This window comes from Accipiter gentilis, chromosome 6, assembly GCF_929443795.1.
Source record: "Accipiter gentilis chromosome 6, bAccGen1.1, whole genome shotgun sequence".
In the NCBI taxonomy this organism is placed as follows: domain Eukaryota; kingdom Metazoa; phylum Chordata; class Aves; order Accipitriformes; family Accipitridae; genus Astur; species Astur gentilis.
Genome location: NC_064885.1, coordinates 4695767 through 4717003, shown reverse-complemented (window position 1 = coordinate 4717003; position 21237 = coordinate 4695767). Strand labels below are relative to the sequence as shown.

Below are 21237 nucleotides of genomic sequence, written 5' to 3'. Positions count from 1 at the left end.
TTCCCGCCCTCATCCAAGATGGCCGACAGCGCCTCACTCCGCCCGGCCCCCCTAGCCCTGATGGGGGATTGCCGGCCTCCGCCCCACCCTCGCCGTGGACACCCACCCCCGTGAGCTTCTTGCCCTCATCCAAGATGGCCGCCCCGACTCGCGGATTGGCTGGGCTGCCCGACGCCGGGGCGGCCATCTTGAGTGAGGCGGGGGCCGCGGCCGCATCCCGTCATGCTCGGCGGGTCGCCGGGTGCCCGGAAGAGGGAGCGGGGCGGTTGTTGACAACATGGCGGCCGCTGGCGCCTCCGCGGGAGGAAGAGGCGGAGGGAGAGGAGGCGGCGGGCGGAGGAAGGAGTCTCATTCATAGGGAGCCCGGCTCGCTGCCCTCGTCCCCTCCCTCCCCTTCTTCCCCCCCCCCCCCGCCCCCCCCTCCCCAGCGGCCGCCTCGCCCCCTCCCCGGCACCATGTCCTTCTTCAGGCGGAAAGGTAGGGGGGCGGCGGGCGGGAGGCCCGGGGCTGAGGGGCGGCTGCCGGCCTCGTCCCCCGCACGGCTTCTGGGTTCCGGCCCTGCCCCTCCGGGGACGGCGACGGGGCCCCGAGAGGATACTCGGCCCCTGAGGAGCGGGCTCCCCGCAAATGACGGTCAGTCCCGGCACCTCCCGGGGACGGGGCCCTTTTCCTCCCTCAGGGGTCGGGGAGGAGGGCGGGGGGAGGCCGGGGCTCTTCGGGGATCGCTGCTGCGATCGGGGCTCCCCCGGCGACCTCGGGCAGCCCCGGCTGCGGGCGGTAGCGAACGCCGGGCTGCAGCCTCCGTCCTTCCCGGGGCGGCTCGGGGAGCGGCTGTAGTTGCAGCGCTCGTACGGTTTTTCCACCCTTCTTCTGCACGGGAGGAATATAGCTTAGCACTTCTGAAACAGGTGACTTGTGCGGTTAGGGGGACTGGTGTAAAATGTCTCCTACCTCATGCCGTTTTTGAGCCTCTTGAACTGTTCACAGAAGATTTTTTTTTCACAATGCCGATATACGTGGTTCCGTAAAAACATAATGGGCTGAGTGTGTTACGGCAGTAGCTAAAAACCCTAATTGAAAAAGAGACCTCATCGCACTGAGTTCTTCATAAAAGCCAAAGGAGTCATTGACAATTTATTTTGTAATATCTTTGTTGATGTTATGGAGCACAAGCTAAGATTTGAAATTTAGGAGTCTTGAATGTGTTTATAACATTCCTATAGCACAAATGGATATAGTCTCAATGTTCTTTGAGAATGAAACACTTTGAAGGCGCTTTTGTGCCACAGCTTGTGATGAAGTGTGGTGTAGTGCACTTTCAATCTGCATGATATGTGGTTTGAGTGGTTTTTGTTCAAAGTGGCACCTTCTAGGAGGGGCCTCTTGGGAAAGTAGTTCTGTTATCTTGTAATGCTGTAGTTCAAGCAAAACGACCATTGCTCTTCCAGCAGTGGCTGCTGCAGCGCTCTCCTAAAGCATTTCTCAGCTGGTAAAGCCCAAAACGTGCATCTTGGGAGGCAAGACTGTAAGTTGGGAGAAGAGAACATACTATCTGAGATGATGTTTTTGCTCTTAACTGACGCATCCTGTTGTAAGCTTGCTCAGCCAAAGTAGCCGCATCGAAACTTTCGTTCTTTGTGGAGGTTAGTGCAGTAGTCCTGGGAGAAATTAGTTTAAACTTCTGTTTAAGTTAGTAGTTCTGAGGACTCTTGAAGTCCGCTGAAGGTTTTGCAAGTGCCATAATCCTTTCTGGGTGTTTACATACTAATGTTGAGCTGCAGAATAGAGCTTTCATACTGTTTATAAACTGCTCACAAATAGCTTCTGCTGCTTCGTTGATGAAGAGAATTGTGGAGCTGATGTTCCATCCTGATGCGTAATCATAGGAACAGTGTAAGCTTTGGCAAAAACTTTCTTGGCGAGAAAGTAAAGAGATGTCTCATTGAGTGTTTTACTTGGATTAAAGGATCTTTGGTCAGAGGAGCACAGTCAGAACTAAATGCCTGAGAGAGAGGTGCTGTTAAGAAGAGGAGAGGAGTAAGCTTTCATCTGGGTTCTACATAAAATAATACCGTTTTGCATAATCTCCGTTTTAGATACTGGCTTTTAGGGAAGATCTTAAACTGCAGCTGGGAGAAAAGCAACAAATTAAGGCTTATGATAAAACTCTGTAGACTAGACACATGCAGTCCAAAACCATATGAAAGCATCAGTGTTCTCAGGTTGAGCTATCGTTGTTTAGGAGGATATTACATTTGGTAAAAATGAAAACAATTCTTAAATTAAATCATAGCAAGGATCATAAAACAACTAACATGTAGAAAAATCAAGAACAATGGTGAAACGTTTGGGTTTTTTTTAGCATGGCCCTTAAAATAAAGGTCTAGAAGACTGAGGGTGGATAGTAGGTTGAGAAGTTGAACCAGCAGCTGGGCACTTGAGGGCAGATTATGAAATTGTTATCAATGAAACAGCCAGACTACATGCTCATTCATGAGGGATATCTTGGAAATAATGTACACAGTCCTACTAGTTAGCTGACCTCTGAAGTTTTATATTGTTTTTTTGTACACGTACACGCGTGAAGAGTTTAGGTTTGTTCATTCTTCTGTAATTCAAGATGTGAATTAAAATTCTCAAATGTCACGTGGCCGGTTTGCCTTGGTTTGATGTGTTACCCCATTGTGAATGGGGTTTGCTAGTGGGAATTCTCACAAACTCTTAGTCCTCGGTCATCGTGTACCGCAGTTATCTCTCTGGCTTCACACAGACACCAAGTGACGTCTGGTTTTTTGAGGAAAGTGAAAGTAAATTCCTTTAGTGAAACTTCACTCTCTAAAATTTGGTCTTGTCATGTGTAGGAGTTTTCTTTTGTCCTCTGCTGTTAACTATTTCATTTTGTTCTGCTTGAAGCTGATGGGGACAAAAGAAGCCTGTGTATAAAGAGGTTGGGAACACGAACCAGGAGTTTGTATTACCAGGAATATGTAGGTAACTAGGCAGAGGGGAACTGAGTAGCTGGTAGGAAGGAACAGATGTATTTAAACCGAAAACAGGCTTATGGAGGACTCTTCTGTTGAAACTCAGGAATTATTGCTGATAGTTAGGAATCGGTTTGATGAGTCCACTCTTGGAATAATTTTGGAAAGATAAAGGTTAGTAATACTATGTAGAGGTTGCTTCATTCCCATTGTACCTCAGTGTTACTTCAGACATGCAGATTTTTTTTTTTTCAGTGATTTTTCTCCAGCATATCAGCACGCCCTCAGTTATGTAAAAGGTGGTTATTCTCACTGTTCACAGCTGCATCTGCCTGTGAGAGTTTGGTTTTAAAAGAATCCAGTTCTTTTAATGGAGGCTTAAACCTCTCTATCAGAGAGGGAATGTGCTAGCTGCTAGCTTCAATCTTAAATGCTGACTTGCCAATTCACAGACCTGCAACGTTTATACTTCTCGCAGCGAAGGCTGGCAGCACGGCAGTGCTGCAGCCGCCACCGTGCAGGACAATTATGTAACCAGAGATTGAAGTTTCCCTTTAAAATATTTAAAATACTTAGGTCAGAGTAGGAAAGGTTGGGGTGGGGGGTTTTTTTGTAATCTGCTTGTGTTTTGTGATGTAAATATTTGATTGTGCTGGGTTATGATTTCTGGTTCTGTTTGGAAGGACTCCACAATCAGTGTTCAAAGATGACCTATTTGTAGTAATGATACCAGCCTGGAGCAGCTGGAGAAGGTTTTGCTAGTAGATCATCTACTCCAATATCACCACTTAATTTGTTTCTCATGCCATCCTGTTTATGTAGTCCTTTGGTTTCTTTATTTTTGTTTCAAATGGATCTCCTTGTTTACTTCCTTTAGGAGCTTCCTTTAAAAAATAATTTTCAAAAAGATGGCTTTTCCATTACAGCTTTTTTTAAACTATTATCTTCCTACCAGTTGCTTGCCATAGCTTTGATGATAGTTAAGCAATATCATTTGTGAGAGAATTAACTATTTGCAGTGTGTTTCCAGAACATTTCTGTTGTATCCATCACAGCTGAGGAGTCATGGGCTGGCTCTGACTTTGTGGAGCTGGTTCCGCGTACATCCCTCTGGCTGTGTGTTGTACTGCTCTTGCTGTAATATGAGGGAGATGTTGGGTTTAGGTGTGTGACTTCTAGTTCATACAAAGCATCTGCCAGTGCCCTACACTTAAAATACATCTATCCCATTCTTTCGGGTTAATGCTATTTATTAAAGTAACCTTGAATGTAGCCTTGCTTTAATCATATAGACAGCAAGCGTCTTTCTCAGTGTTAATTTTAACATGGTGTATTACATTAAACTTAATTCATGGATGATAAGGTTTTGCTTTTGAAAACAACACAAAAGCTTTGAAAGCCTCCGTCATTTAATAGATGTGCAGATTTAAATGAGAGGTCAGTTTTAACAAAATGTTAGTTTACATCTGCCTCTGATACTTGCTGAAGTTGGGAATTTTATGTCTAGTCTATGGTAAATGCCATTAGTCACCCAAAATAGCATTAACGTTTTCCTTTGTATTTTACAGTGAAAGGCAAAGAACAAGAAAAGACCACAGATGTGAAAGCAATTAAAAGTAAGATCAATATTTGTTTTGCCTATAAATTCAGATATCTAATATTATCTGCCATTTTTATTTTAACCAGTGGGATAATTTCCTTATGACTGAGAGCAGATGTGACATATGCAATAAAAACAAAACAAACCCCAAACTTAATTCTGTTTCAGAGTATTTATAGTAGCTAATCTTTCGTAGTCATCTTGCTGAATCTGTAAGTACAGGAGGTTATTAAATTATGTCAGACATAAGCTTTAATTCAAAGTGATCATGCAATTCAGTCACCTTGCAGATAGTGGTTATTGCTTATCTACAACAAATTGCTTCTGAAGTTTCATGCTTACCTGTAGTGCACTTTGCAGTTTTGAAAATGCAGCTTAACTGTGTCTAATTCGCAAAAGAGGCTGCCAATGTCTAATTTAACTTTGACTGATGTGGCTTGTGAGACTGAAGATCTGAATCTTGGTCAGAATGAATAGCTATTCTAGTGCTGCTCCGTGTGATACAGAAATCTTGCTGCTAAATCTGTTAGGAGAGAAAAAAAATCTTGATGGGAAGGAAGTTTATAAACAGTGGGAAAACAAGATTATTTATCCTGGCAGTTTTTTATTGCAGTACTAAAAGGAGATGAGGTAATTTGCGTGAATCTGATCTGTTACTTTTATATCCTCAGACAAAATCCTGTTTCTGTACTTGTTAATGTGTTATCCGGATATCAAGGGAAAATTAAAGACTCTTTTCACCTTGGTGGTCTGTCTTTCAAATCAAATATAGGAAACAGTAAGTTGCATCCATTTAATAGCACACCCCATGATTTCAGTGCAACTACAATTTCTAATGACTAGCTGAAAGAGTTTACCAGGAAAAGGCTACAGTATGGTAACCGTGTAAATAAAAACAAATTTGAAAATTTATCATGTTAAACGTTGTGAGCTGCTGCAAACAGAGAGCGTCTTTCCAGTTTGGTGAGCAGCTACTCTGTGATCTGTATGATGTTAGGTTAGCGATGTAATGCTGTCTGGAGGTTTTGGAACAGGTGTTTGATCCTTAGATTAAGTAGAACAATTTTTTTCCTCATGTTCATAATACAAAATTAAATTTTAATCTAATTCACAAAAGCCTAAACCGTTATGAGGAGTGTGGCTCTGGTTCTACATGAGTAGCCTCCACCAGGTTTTCCCCAGTTACTGTCATCAGCCAAGCCACTGGCTGCCATCCATTGGCCTTGGAAAAAATGTGTTTTCTCTGTTATTGCTGCTATTAAATACGGAAGGCTTTGTAAGAGGTGGCAGGCAGTGTCTTGATACCGAACACTGCAACTGGAGAAACACTTTGCAATAACTTAAGCATTTTAACTCACCTTAGGCGTAACGGTATAGGAATCTGTTACCGTGACGTGCAAGTGTGAAATTGTCGACTTCTGTCATCATGTGTCATAAAATTGTGAATAGAAAGAAAGTTATGCAGCATGAAAGTCATCAAAACCAAGTTGCTTGACACCTTGATGAAACACATCGTTAGGAAGTAGTGTGCTGAGATAATGTGTCATCTGACTTGCTTTATTTTTGAATGAGAGGTGTAAAATGTCCTTGCATGACATCCTAATCAAATGCAGTTTCCTGAGAGCTTTTGAAACTATGAGCATGTTTTGTTTTTTTCAGCTTTGTCATCAATTAATGATTAGTTGATGCTTTTTCACTAGCAGTGAGTTTTGTGTGAGGAAGTTCTTTGTTCTTGTTGAGCTTACATAGCCAGCTGTGTTCTAAAACAGCTAGAGGAGGTTAAGGCTTATAACCTGGGTTTCATCAGAGATACTTCCTTGTTCCTTTTTCCTCTTAAAACCAGATAGAGGCAAAGAAAATATTTTTGAAAGATATTCAGGTTAAAACTCGCAGATAGCTTTGTAGTTCAGGATTTTGTAACATATTTTAGCCTTCAAAAAGGTATGGGAATGATTTGGCAGAAACATTGTAGGTAAACTAAATTGTTGACAAAGTATTAAGTTGTTACGATAGTGGTTATCAAGGAAGCAGGAAGACTCAGGAATAATATTTCATTTGTAAACTTAGACTTGGCATCTTTTGATTAACTGCTGAATAAGGAAAATATAGGTGGGTGGGTACCACTGATCTACTGGAAGTGAGTTTATTCTTGCTATAATAAAAACTTGGTTATTTCTGTGGTCTTTACTCTTACAGACCCTTGAGCAAAGATGAGACACAGTGGTACAATAAGGTTTTTAATAAGAATGAGTCTGGCAAACTCTCTGGCATATCTTGGGGTGCTTAGCATTGGATGCTGCTTAGAAGACGTCTTGGGATCTTGTCTTTTAATCATTCCTGTCTTGATTCCAGCTCCAATACCAGTACATTCCCCTCAAAGAAGCACTAGAAATCATGCCTTGCTGGAGGCTGCAGGACCAAGCCATGTGGCAATTAATGCCATCTCTGCCAACATGGACTCTTTTTCTAGCAGTCGGACAGCTGCCCTTAAGAAGCAGCCAAGTCACATGGAAGCTGCTCATTTTGGAGACTTAGGTAAGGCTTCATCAGGTTTATAATAATGTCAACATGTCTTTTTATTGTATGTATATTGCTGGTATGCTCACCATCTTTTGGTTTTCAGGCAAGTAGATTAGGTAATTGAAAAATTTGACTGCTGTTACAATAGCATCTGTGTTACCCTAGGAGGGTTTTGAATGGGGACAGTACATTTGTTTGTGAAAAGAGGTTCCTTTACTTTGGGTACTGCTGTTATGCTGGAATCGTCTTTTCACCAGTTGCATTGCAGGCCATTTTTGTGCTCAATACCCGTGTCTGGAGTACAATATGGAGTTATTCCCTTTATATTTTTCTTCAGGCAGATCGTGTCTGAATTACCAGGCTCAAGAGACCAAATCAAGCCTTTCAAAGACCCTTGAACAAGTTCTGCAGGACAATGTAGCCCTCCCTTATTTTATCCAGTTTATGGAACTACGCAGAATGGAACACTTGGTTAAGTTTTGGTTAGAGGCTGAAAGCTTCCACTCCACAACATGGTCCCGTATAAGAGCACATAGCTTGAACACAGTTAAGCAGAGTTCGTTGGCAGAACCAGTGTCACCCTCAAAACAGCAGGAAATTGGGTCGTCTTCTCCAACTGGATTGCTTGAGGAGAGACTGGAGGATTCTAGCACAGTCCGTCTGCTCAGGACCAAGCCAGTGGATTTGGACAAGAACGACAGAACTAGCAACAGTCAGAACCACGTGCTCTTGGGTCAGGAGAGTGATAATAATACCAGTGTTCTTTGTCTAAGAAAATCTGAGAGAGGGACCCATTCTGTTCCAGCTGATGAGCAAGAATCTTCCAAGCTTACAGTATCAAATAGAAACAGCCCCTCCTCTGCACTAAAAGACTTGTCAGGAAAACTCATGAAAAGTAAGTGCCATGTGTTCCCTTTCTTTTAAAAGGTGGGGAGATGGGGAACATACTAGCTGCTGCTTGCTTTGTACAGTGAGCTGCCTCGGTTCTCGCGTGTTCTTAGTAAGTATGATATGATGTTGCAAGAAAGTAAGTTATCTTTGTGTATCGGTAATGTTAACTTGCTGTATAAGCTAATGGTCAGTTTGAGCTATGTATTGTTTGACTGTCTGGCTGCTTAAAAATAAATACGCTGCTGAAGAGACTTCAGAATCATTATATACTCTAATAAGCTTAGGTTACTTCTGTTCTTACATGTGTAATCTTAAGAAATGAAGATGAACATTGCAATGTCCCGTTCTTCCCTCACCCATCTCATCCCAAGCTAAAAGAGTTGCAGAAAATTTGGATGATGGGGCTGAGAATTGGTAATTAACTTTCCACAGAAGGTAAATATCCTGTATCACGTAAAATGACATAAGTAATAGTTACTTGTAGAGATTTTTGTGTGGAATGTACTGTTTTTGTTCTTGGATTTATTTGATAGAGTTCTTCCCCCTTGTAACTGATTTGTTCTCACATTTGGATTCCACCTCTTCAGAGGCTACTGGAAGTAAGGATGAAATTAAAATATTTACTTTTGGTAGTAAGCTACATGCACAGTAACCTGTTTCTCTACTTTGCATCTACTCAGTCCTCTCTCATTTGTGCAAGTCTACAGACAAAAAGGAAACGCTCCTTTCTTCATATTGGTTCCTTTTGTTTGCCCAACTGTTTCCTTGTGTTGCATCCCTTTCTCTTGCTGTTTGTCGTTCTCATATAGTTATTTATCATGTACCTCCACAATACATAAGCTCAGCCCCAAAGTAGCTTAAACATAATGATAATTTAGCCATGAAAAGCACCTCTGCTTTCTGATGTCTAAAAAGAATTTGAAAATACTAGGTCCTTTTTGAGAAATCTGAAAAGTCTGCAGTACAATTTTTTTTTCTCTTTTCCAGAGCAGTGTCCCAGCTCTTGAAAGATGACATGTAAAGCATACATCTTGTTCTGAGGCATCACATTTTAAGATTTTTTTTCTTTTAATTCTTTTATAATGCAAGTATTTTATGTTGTCTATGATTAGAGCTAGAAATTGGGAACTTCACTGCAGTTCTTGCCAGAAGGGTGTTACTTCTGGGACTAAGGTGTGCAGCTGAGGAAGAGGGTGTTCTCTTGTCTGGTGGCAGGGAATTCAGATCTGTGTTGCTTTATTCCATCTCACTAGTCAGTCCATGCTGGGCTTATTGTGACCTGGCTAGAGATAACACAGTCGCTGTAGCTTGTCAGTAGCAAAGTATCCAGTAGTGGACTGAAAACTTGATGGGAAGGAAACTTGTCACTGATAATTAGATGCTTGCTTTTCTGAAGAACAGGTGTTTATTATTCACACCTCATTTTAGGCCTGTGCCAAGGAATTAAAAGTTTGCTTCTATATTTCTTCCTTGTAGGTATAGAACGGGATGCAGTTAGTACTTTTACCAAATATATTTCTCCAGATGCTGCTAAACCAATACCTATTACAGAAGCAATGAGAAATGACATAGTTGGTAAGAATGTATACTGCCTACTCATTTCAGAGCTTCCTCCTTCCCCATAAAAATGCATCTTTAATACCACACAAGCTCATATTTCTTTTTATTTTTATGAATTTTAAAGTCAGTTGTAAAAAGATAGTAGAACATGTTACAAGTATCGGTGGATCTGACCTTTCAGTAGTGCTGTGCAGTATCCCCAGAAGAATTTTTCAGAGACTTTGGTTAAATTAGTGAAACAATTCCTGGTGGTTATGGAGGGAATCCATATTTGCATCTCAATCAAATATTTTAGCCGTAACATTATCATTCAGCTATCTGCAGTACTTTAAAAGCTCTGTTTGCGCAGTCAGAACCAGCTGAGTCTAGTGGCTTTGAACTACACTCATGTCTTTCAGCTCAATGCATGTTAAAATTAACCTGGTCTTTCTTTGCAGCAAAGATTTGTGGGGAAGATGGACAAGTGGATCCGAACTGTTTTGTTACAGCACAGTCAATAGTGTTTAATGCAATGGAACAAGAGTAAGTTGATTGAATGGTTTGGCTTCTTGTGTCTATTGTCCTTTTGCAAAAGGTGGTTCCATTAAAAATGTTTATGGAGGCATAACTGTATAATAACTTTTTTGAAACTGCTCAGATCTCTTCCTCCAAATCCATTCTTGTGATCATTTGCTGAGGTTGTATGTGCATGCTATTATTGCATTCTTTTTATCTTTCTTGTGTCACTTGTTAACCTGCACTGTTTCTTGCTTGTTTTGCTTTTATCCAACTATAAGTAAGAGACTTCTGGGACAAGAGCTAATTGGTTCATAATGTGCCTCGAATGCTGTTGACCCTTAATATCTAATTGTTATTTTATCTGTGTGCAGGCACTTTAGTGAATTTTTGCGAAGTCATCATTTCTGTAAATACCAGATTGAGGTGCTGACTAGCGGGACTGTTTATCTGGCTGACATACTTTTCTGTGAATCGGCCCTGTTCTATTTCTCTGAGGTGAGTGTTGAGTCTTTGGCTTTGCTTTTTTTATTCCTTTTTGTCAAATGGAAAAAACTTTTCATCCCCTGATGGCTCTAATAAAGACACCTCAAATATAATAAAAAAGATGAGGTGTATCTTTTTCTGGGAGAAAATGCATTAAACTGTTTCCTGTCCACATGTAGAACTATTTCAAATGTTCAAACCTGTACACCTTATTGTAGAATGAGTGTTCATGCACGTCTTCTCCAGTTAGTGTTTCTAAGTGTCTCTTTGCTTTGTAGAAGCTTTGACATAGTCATCTTATCTTGCGAAGTGAAGTAGTGACTTTGAAAGCCTTGAGCATTCTAACAGATAACAAATAATTCACTAGCTGTACGTAGAGAGGATATCAAGTTGGAAGGTGGTGGGTTAGATGTATGATTTTACAGTTGCAGGACCGTATACCTTTATGGAATCATCTGTTAGTAGTAGAATACTTGTCTTGATCGTCTGACAAGGCAATGTAGCTTGAAACAGCAAGCTGGGAAACTGAGACAATATGCAGAGTTCAATGTAAGCTAAGCATAGCATGAAAATTGTGTTTCCCCTGTCTTTAGTATGATAAAAATAAATAGTTGTTTGGAAACTAAATGTGAAAATTAGTACAGAAAAGAGATGTCACAAGTTCTTTTTTTTAATCGAACTAAATCTGTCTGCAGCACTGTATCTGAAAATACAGAATATTTGTATGTCCTGGTGACAATTTTGCATCATTAATATATAGACTATAGTTCTTGTTTTAAATGGGAAGGAGCAGGTTTGTCTATGCTTACTAAAAGTTTCTTGCTAAAACTTCTTTAATTTCTTCTCTTTTTTTAATTTCTGTTCCAGTACATGGAGAAGGAAGATGCAGTTAACGTATTGCAGTTCTGGTTGGCAGCAGATAACTTCCAGTCTCAACTTGCTGCCAAAAAAGGCCAGTATGATGGGCAAGAAGCACAGAATGATGCCATGATTTTATATGACAAGTGAGGGAGTTCAACTATTTGTTTCTAAAGTTCTAATTTTGTGCTTGTAGTTTTGTGTTGCACAGTGCAAAAGGAACTTGTCGTTTTCAAACCATGACTGTGCAGTCTTGCACTGTTTTGCTGAAGTGCATTTTATTAACGTGGCCTTTGAAGTGTATGCACACAAGAACCTTTAAAATTTTCTTTATACGTGAGGAGAAAATCCTTATAAGGACTCCATTTTTAAACACAACTCAGAATTTTCAGGACTTGATTGCTTGAGTTAATGTTTGGTTGTGAAATATCAAAGCTAATTAATTGCCATTTGAAAATGTAAAGGATTTAAACCTGATAGCAGATGCATCACTGTAGGAAAAACCTTAAGGTTCAGATAGTGTTATCCATTTAAAGTAGGCTGTAGGAGCCATTTCACACATAGTAAAAGCCAAATAGTGCTTGTCCTTAGTACTTAAAAATATTTTCCTTTTTTAAGGAAGCGATCAGATCCCTCTTAATATCAGACTTTCCTCTCACTCTCAGTAGTGTAATTTTTTTCCTTTATTTAGCGCTTCACTTTAGCAATAATGCAACTGGAAGACAGACATCAAAACTGCTTCCAAAAAAACTTTGTTCTTAAGCTTAAGTGTGAGACTCATTGCCACAAGCTTGTTGAGTTATTACCCTAGTAGGAAATAATAATTAGAGTGGAAGCAGATAATTCGCTCTGACTTTCATCAGCCACCTCCCTGCTCTGTCCATAAACTCAGTTTGTAATGATGTGATTAGTAGAGCAAATGCTGCTTCAGAGTTCTGGGTGTTTCCTGCTTCATTGCTGCTTCCCTGCTACAAAGCTGTGTGCGTAAGATTCTTCTCATCAGTAGTTCACATGATGCTCTGTTTCTTTTTTCTGTATCTTCAGGGCAAGGCTTTATCAAACGTTTCTGTGATTCGGGGACTTTGTTCCCCTGTAGTTAGTGAGATCAGTTGTATGTACGTTTTTGAAGCCAGCACCATCTAGTGGCTGCAGCCTGATTAATGGTCTTGGGTGGAAAGGGGGAGTACTAGCCACCTGCAGAGTTTTGCAAATCCTTTTGTGTTGTCTTCTTCCCCTGTCCGGTGTTGCAGGTACTTCTCCCTTCAAGCCACGCATCCGCTTGGGTTTGATGACTCAGTGAGGTTAGAGATTGAATCCAACATCTGCAGGGAAGGTGGTCCTCTCCCTAACTGTTTCACTACTCCCTTGCGGCAGGCGTGGACTACCATGGAGACGGTGAGATACCTTCTTCAGAATGGTTTTGACAGTTAGTAAAGATGGTGTGGAGATTCTGCAGCATGTCAAGTGTCCCCTTCAGCATCTCTGATTTGTCCTGTTCTTTAACTGACTTCTTGTTTACCTAGATAATAGAACAGCTTTAGTAAAATTTGCTAGACTATTTTCCCCAACCTGGTTTGAAAAGATACCACCCTTCTGTTAATTCTCTGAGAAATATTTGTCCTTGGCGATTACTGCATTTTAATGGAAGTAACAGAATTTCCTCCCATGTGAATTGCTATCAACAGCTTATTACATATCTTTAGAAAATTTTCCTTCCTGCTAGTAGCAGTTGTTTGCAAGTCTAATACCGGTGGTGTGGCTAATAGCGTGTAACTCTGGGGTAGCTGGATCCTAGAGATTAATGATTTGATTCTGGAACTGCAGATGATTTTTGAACAGCATAGCAAAATAACTGTAAGCCTGTTGGGTTGTCAGGCTTTTCTAGATGAAAAGAAAAAAAAAAATCTGAACTTCAGTTCCAGTTAGTGGAGAATTTGGTTACTACGCAGTTATTTTTGTTCATTTTGTGGTAGGATTCAAATTTAAAGCAATGCAATCACTAATCTGGAATAATTCCATGTGTCGACACTTTTACTTGTGTAACATCTACATGAGGACTGAGATGTTTGTGTGTCCCTTCTGTTCTGCAAACAATTCGCAGTAATTGTGCAGAGCAGCCTTGATTAAAGAGGGCTCCTTCTTCTGTCTCTCAGGTTTTTTTACCTGGTTTCTTGTCCAGCAACCTTTACTACAAATACTTGAATGATCTCATCCATTCAGTACGAGGAGATGAATTTCCAGGAGGGAATATTGCACTGAATATTCATGGCCCCGGTAGCTCTCCCGATAGCGATTCTATAGGGGGCCCGGATGGCTCTGCCTCCCAGGTATGAGTTTCTTGGTTTGATTCTGTTACAGGAAATGCTGCAATCACTTTTCTGTATAAATATCAATGTTCATACGCTCTAAGGAAACATCTTGTAATTTGAAGCTTCCCATTCCACTTTAACATTAAAGCCTTTGTTATATTAGGCTGTGTTTAGTCTACTTACTGCTAAGTTTAAACAAACTATATTGGCACAGAAGGGTATCTGTTGCATTTGTTGTACCCAAAGTCTTGTACTGCTTTTAGTTCTTTGCATCAAAGTTATGTTTTAATTAAGCTGTTAATATTCACTGAAGACCTGTTTCATAGTGCTATAACATTTATGAATGCTTTTTATTAGAAATAACTTTTTTAATCAATACCATAGTTGTAACTTCAGGCAAAAATTGACGCTTGTGAATATGCTATAGAACTTAATATGCCAGTTTTGTGTGCTCAGTTCTATTAAAGTGCCAGATCTTCTGTCCTGAAGAGTCCACTCAATTCTAGAGTTTAAGGCATCTATCTGCTCAAATGTAGAGCAATGACAGTTAATATCTGACCAGGTAGCGTTCACTAGTTTGTCTCGGCAGACTTTTCCCTACTATTGTCCTCAAGCTAGCTAGTTGTGCTGGTCTGATAGAAAATGGCCATACTCCTGACCTTTCCAAAAGAGAGCTCTGACTCTTGACTATATTACCACCGAGATGCTCTGAGCTGGGGGGTGATACCTGAATTTTGTTTGCGTGTATATAGTTTGATGTAAAGCTGGGCATAAAAAAAGTCTATTGCTGGGTAAGGAATTCTAATCATTCATTAAGCATGATTAGAGCTATATGGCTGCTTCTTTGCTGTACTGCATAGAAACAAGAATGTGACCAGGCTCCTTTGGCTCTGTTACCCTTCCAAAGTCATTGAGAAATGTCCACAGTGTATTTGCTTTGCACGGTGCCCTGGTTGCAGGCAGGCATCTTTCTTTTTTATTGCCTTCCATGGTGCTGCTTTCTGAGAGCTGTGTTCCTGTGTGGGCCTAGCCTCAGAAACGGGCAGTGGAGCTCATTACACTCTGAAACCATCCCAATAATGTCAGAGATGTGTTTTTAACCAGGAGCTGTCTGTTCCAAAAATTCTAGCTTTGCTTAACTCAGATGTGAAAGAAGAGAGGATAAGCAGATTCTAGCTTATCTGTAACCAGGTCAGCTTGCAAACTGCAAGCCCAGCTGAGAGCAGAAAAGCTAAGCGAGAACTGCTTCTGCTGAATTGCTTTTATTGAATGCTGCAGTGCTACCATGGGTTTTAAATCTGGTATCTAGATCAACAGTATCGATGTACTGTGTTTCAAGCAACTTGGAAGCTGTACTACCTGCTTGTAATATTTTTAAACCTCCTAATTTGCAAGGAGGGAATATTCTCCCCACTAGTTGCAAAGTGGGGAATAAAATTTGTGTTCTTGAAATATCCTGCTGCTTGATAGTCTGAGCAGGAGGAACTGCTGGTAATTGGCTTGCTTGGACAATTTAGGAAATGAAGTGCTGCATTTTGTGGTGTGCATTCCTACTTATCTGAATAGGAGAATCTCTGGGTCTCTGCATATTTTTGCATAAAGAACAGTGCTTGCGCAGAGCAGCAGGAAAGGAGTTTGCAAGGCAGCTGCCATAAATGTTTCTGTTCTGTGTTAAGGTGCTAATAGATTGCTGTGCATTTGTGCTCTCCCTGCTGTTTCTCTAATGTTTCCTTGGCTTTTTTTCATAATCTTATATAAATACTCCAGGCCGAAAGATAAATGTTTGTTCTCTGTGTATGGGGGAAGCATAGTGTGTTTGGGAATTGCTTACCAAGTGCGTGAGGGGGATGAGTGAAGCTGCCGCAGCTTTTGAGGTAGTTCAGTGTTATGTACTCAAAAACAAATAATTTGCATGCGCACACAGATCTGTGCAGTCGATAATGCTTAGACAGCAGTCCTTACATGTACGTATGCTGACCTGTACATTGTGTCTTTGGCTCTGTTCATATAATTTTATCATCCTCTGTTTAAAAACAACGTCATACTGAGTTAGGAATTCATCGCTGTGTAGATGCTCTCTACATTCTTTAACGCTTGCTTAGAGACTTTATGGAGTTTTATCTAAGTGTAAAAGCACTAAAATGGCGGTTTTGTTAAGAAGCTATTAGTTGTCTGCATTGGGCACTAATACTTAGAATTTTTATTTGTAGTCCAATGTCAAAAAGGCTAATGTTAAAATCCTGAAAAATTTTGATGAAGCAATAATTGTAGATGCTGCAAGTCTGGATCCAGAATCTTTATATCAACGAACATATGCAGGGTAAGGTTCATTCAGTGTATCTCATTCTTTCTAGTTACGTGTTTCACCTCTGTTCATTTTTGCTGTGTCCTCCTGCATGGACAGTACGCATAAATGCAAGATGTTGCAGTCTTCGTACATGTCTTAATATTTGAAAGTAAATTTATTTCAATAGCATGATTTAACACCAATGTCATAGTGAATGTTGCTCTGGCCAGAACAGTAGCCAGAAAAATGTTTCCTATTGGTTTTTCTCTTTCTCTTAGTTATTATTCCTCTGACTGCAAAATACAGCTAAGTAGTTCCTATTTGGGGTTGGAACAGAAAAGATTAAACTCGGGTGCCTTTGATATTGTAATACGCAACTTTGATGCCTCCCTACCCCCATGGTAGATAAGGGCTTATACTTCATTTCTTTAGCAGATTGCACAGGTGTTCTTCTGTTCCTTAAGTTGGTCTTTGTTATAAAGCTCTTCTGCTCTGTGGATCTCATACAGAAATTCTTTGTTTCTATAGCTACCTTGCTTTTCTATTGCATACCAGTCTTCTGTCCTTTTAGGTACTGTAAACCGTTTTCTCCCTAATGACTTGTTCTTATGGTAGTGAAGAGCACTTCCTAGCACTGCCTGTTGTTATTACATGATTGAGTCATTGAAGCATTTGCCTGCTTCTAGTTTCTAGAAGAATTTTTAAGATGTACTTCAAATTCAGATATGCGAGAAGAACAGGAGATTTTTCCCAGTGTATCAATTTTAGGTGGAAGAGGTGATAACTGGTAAAATGCCAGTCTTCTGATACTAGAGTCTTCATTTTGGTGGCTTTTTTGTTTTCCGGACTGGTAGCTTTCCATAATGCTGAAGTTCTCTTGGTAACCTGTGTGGTTCTTTCACTCCTCCTCTCTTCAGGAAGATGACGTTTGGACGAGTCAGTGACCTGGGACAGTTTATCAGAGAATCTGAACCAGAGCCTGATGTCAAAAAATCAAAAGGTTTGTCTTCCTCTTCCTCTTTCTCTCCGTTTCTGTAAACATCTGCAGAACTGCTCTCTTCCTTACTGCAGTCAAGATAAGCAAGATTCTTGCCTCTTTCCAGATCTCTTTTAAGCGAAATAGAGATGCTTAGGGGATCGTCCTGTACTGAGGCAAAACCCATCTCTGGCCCAGTTTCCTATCCAAATTCTGCTTTTCTGGTCCAGCTGGACTCCTGGGAGTATGAGCAGCCTGTGGGAGTTGGAGCTGTCGATGGAACCTGGCAGGGATGAAAGCTGTTAGCAGCTGAGCTGATGATCAAACCTTCAAAGATTTGGTCTTGAGATGAAAAAGAACTTCAGCTCTCCACATGCTTCCCACCCAGTTTGGGATCTGCTGTTAATGCTGCTTTTCAGCTCTGGTAAAGAGGAATGGTTTGGGCTCAGTGTCTAACAAACCATGGCTCTGTGTAATCCCTTGTCTTTCATGCCACTCTTCTGTGTTCCCTAACGCCAGCAGTGCAAACCCTTCAGATGGATGGGAGCTTTTATAGAGGTGTGACACAGAGTTTGCTAATATACCTTGCTTGCTGTTTTTTATCTCAATTAGGGTCCATGTTTTCACAAGCAATGAAGAAATGGGTTCAAGGAAACACAGATGAGGTGTGTCCTCTTTTATGTTGTCCTTGTGACTTTACAGTGTAGATTAGGAAAATGAAATGTTGGAGTTCTTAATCCTGGCTGTTTCTCTGAGTATCTTTCTGATGCACCAACACGAACTGTCAGACTCTGTGTGCTAAATATAATTTGATTGCATGCATGTGTGAAACTAGTTTGATGTTTGTCAGTGATTGATGGTTTAAGTAATGTAATGGTTAACTGTGGGCTTGCAGTCAAGGTTTTTCTTATTGTGGTGTTGTAAGATACATCCACAGTTAGGAGTGGAGGTGCTGTTGTTCTTTGGTTTTTACTGTGAAGTGACCACCGTACTTGGGTTACAGGCTGCATTTTTTCTCCCTCAGAGGGGCTTAGACAAGTCCCCAATAGATAAGTCTAAAAACTTCACTAACTCTCTTGGAAATTGTATCAAGCCATAAATTCTCATGATAATTGAAGTTAATGCTGTACTTGGAAAGCAGGTACATTTCCATCAAGGGAGGATAGGTTTACTACAAGGCACAGAGTTGTGAAGGTTAACAGCATCTTCAAGGTTGCGTGTGTGACTTACGTTGAGAGGACTGTATTTTTATTTTAAGAACTTGAAGCTATCTGTATTTGTGGATGTTTTTTTCTATGGCAGGCTCAAGAAGAGATGGCTTGGAGGATAGCAAAGATGATAGTCAATGACGTTATGCAGCAGGCGCAATGTGAACAGCCTTCGGAGAAGGTTACGAAGGTAAGGGGGCGGAAAGGCTGCCTGTCTTTATCTGACTTAAGCCAGACTGTGGGAGGAGCAGAGCTCTTGCTTGCCTTCCTAGTGCATCCGAAACCCACGCTGGTAAATGTTCAAACAAGCATAGCATGATAGGAAGAAACAAAGGTTGGAAGTGTTTCAGCCTATATGTGATGTTGTAGGAATTTCTTAACAGATGCCTGTACTGGTGCTCCTGTGCAAGCATTAAAATTGTCTTTGTTCATTTTGTTCTGAACTACCTTATTGGTTAAAAGGGTGATTTGTGTTGCAGGATCAATACCGTAATTCCTTATTTGAGTTCACACTTGCTGTTTCACGTTAATGAATACTGGTATATTTGCCCAAATTGTCAGTAAAATTCAACAGCTGGGAAGTTGTCTTGTTGGGTGCACTAATTTACGCAGTGCTGTGCCTACACTTTAAAAAACATGCAGTGGCTCCGTCCATAGGCTGGTGGTTTAGTGTTGTATATTGTTGTTTAGTGACTTTGTCGTTGTACAAGTCCACTTGTTCTCTGGTTAAAAAAACCAGTGCTGATGCAACAGTTAAATTTTGTGAAATAATGACAACAGTAGTTTACCAAGTTAATATCTGGCACTTCTGGCTTTCAGGCGTCTGACTTCTTAAAAATTAACTTGCACTATTTTTAATTATTGAAGGTAAACATGTGCCAAAGCCCAGTTATTAGACTCAAATGGATGGATCCATAGTTTCACTGTGTGACTTTTCTTTTTAATAGAGCAGTTATATTTAAATGACTTGTATATAGTGATTTCACTCGATAGCTTGGCTGCAAATGATGTAATTCTAGTCTGGCTAGATGAAAAGGTCACTCAGCACAGTATTTAGAAATACCGAGTGGCTGCAGATGCTCTGGATTCAATTAAGCAAGTACAGTTACAGTAATCGGAAGGTTGAGTGTGTTGTGGGATTAGTTTTGGGGTGTGGGTTTTTTTTTTCTTTCCCAAACTCATAAGCATACCTGGCTTCATTTTGTGTTTAAAAATGTTGTCTTTCTATTGAGTGATTCCTTTGTATGGTGTAGGGTAAAATGAACTCTAACCCTGTTTTTCCTTTTCTAGCTATGATTTTAGAAATGCCAGAACAGGAAGTCTGGTTTTCCGCTTCAGGAGTGAGTGAACTTACCCTTTTGGTGGATTCTTTAACACAGCCAATAAAAACAAAGCACTGTTACTCCAACCGCTGAAATCTCCCTTGTTTATAAGGAAGAATTAAAAAGAAGCAATCCTGTACCTCCACTGTAGAGCGTGAAGAAACACTTTTTCCTGTTGTATGTGGCACTCGCAGTAATGATGGTTTTTTAAAGAGAGGAAGATGCAGTTTATGAGCGTGTCACTGAGAAACTGTGATCAACTTCACAAATACTTGACCCTGTCTCAAAAAGACTTTTAAGCAAAATATCTGGAACGGGACACAAGCCACAACAGAGGGGAAGGTTTTGCTGTAGTTTCTAGTTCTACTACTTGTAATTTTTAAACACATAATTGGAAAGGCCATGGGGCGTGCCCCCGGCATTGGCCATTGGAGAAGTGAACCTGAAATGGTGAATTCATTGGCAGTGAATGACCTAAAAAGTTCTAAGTTTTATTTTTCCTTACTTGAAATAGATGCGTATTCAACTGTAAGATAAATGTATTTTACTTCATAACTACATTAACTTTGAAGGCAGCGTAGAATGATCAGGAGCAAAGCCTGGACAGTGTAACTCTTCCTTGTCAAGCTCTTACACCTGCATACACAAATCCCCTGCGTCTAACACAGAGCAGACTCAAAAGCCAGTCTTGCACTTGTGCAACGCTCTGCTCCCGAGCTGTGGCTACGAATGCCGCCCACGTTCTGAGGAGATTGTACCCTGTAGACTGCTCCATTTTCTTTCCTCTCCATCCCACGAACAAGGAAAAAATAATTGCTGCCATTCTCCACAGCTTGTTGTCCTCCAACCAACATAGTATCTAATTCCAGATGTTTGGTTTACAAAGAAAAACAATTTTTAATGACCTCTGGCCTTCTCCCTGACATTGTCAACACTTGCAACTTGCAAAACCTTTAGTTTAAGTAAAAAAGCCACTGTGTTACACAGCACCATTTTTTTTTTTTTTCCTCCCCAGTGAATTGATTTTGCAGGGCATCAAAACTACTCAGTGTCTCACTGTTATGTTATCGCTGCATTTTTAGTATATAACACTTCTCTTTTGGGGTTTTTGTTTTACTCTTATGATTGCTTTTTTTCCTCAAACTTGTGCAAAAAATCACTTTGCGAAGAACTCAAATCATCTCCAATGTTCAGAATATCTTGATTGACTAGCAAGTGTTATTCTGTTGCAATATTCGATTGTATAGAGACACACTGTATTGTCTATGAAAAAGCAAAAAAGGCTGTGTATAGGTTTTTGGTACTATGTACCACCTCTTATTTCTCTCATGCCCAAGTATTCATGTACTTAAAACATACTATATTTAATTGTGTTTTGATTTAAAATACATAAATATTAAAATTTGTGTCAATTTTCTGTTTTGATGGGATTTGACTTTACAAGGTTGGTTTTTTTAAATGTGAGTCTTAAGCGTTTATAAAAGAAACAACCCCGTGAACAGTTTGTCCCTGGTACATTTGCACACATTTATTAATATTTAATGGATGATGTTAATGGCAGTGTAGTGAAATAAGATTAATTTCTAAATACTAAATAAAAAGGTGTGTTAATCACAGGACATCACTGAATTTGGGATAGAAAACGTGTAGAAGGAGCAGGGCTTGGTCCTGTAGCACAGTATTGAACTACAGATGTGCGCTTGAATCCTCTTTATGTGGGAAGCTAAGCCCTCATTGGTTCTGC

General features: G+C 40.4%; 1 protein-coding gene across 4 annotated transcripts; it reads left to right on the top strand.

Moving 5' to 3' along the window:
• Positions 1 to 238: 238 nt before the first annotated feature.
• Positions 239 to 20905, top strand: AKAP10 (A-kinase anchoring protein 10). 4 transcript variants are annotated; one of them, XM_049802554.1, is made up of 15 exons: positions 239 to 477; positions 4550 to 4597; positions 6934 to 7116; positions 7439 to 7996; positions 9469 to 9567; positions 9990 to 10074; positions 10422 to 10545; positions 11401 to 11537; positions 12642 to 12786; positions 13545 to 13718; positions 15911 to 16020; positions 16905 to 16987; positions 17576 to 17628; positions 18266 to 18361; positions 19462 to 20905. In XM_049802554.1, the coding sequence occupies exons 1-15, from the start codon at positions 456 to 458 to the stop codon at positions 19465 to 19467; spliced, it is 1923 nt and encodes a 640-aa protein (XP_049658511.1). In that variant the 5' UTR covers positions 239 to 455; the 3' UTR covers positions 19468 to 20905. The 4 variants fall into 4 exon arrangements, 3 of the variants coding, with proteins under 3 accessions (XP_049658511.1, XP_049658510.1, XP_049658512.1); XM_049802553.1 differs by having other exon boundaries at positions 239 to 633; XM_049802555.1 differs by lacking the exons at positions 239 to 477; positions 4550 to 4597 and adding an exon at positions 484 to 633.
• The last annotated feature ends 332 nt before the right edge of the window (positions 20906 to 21237 follow it).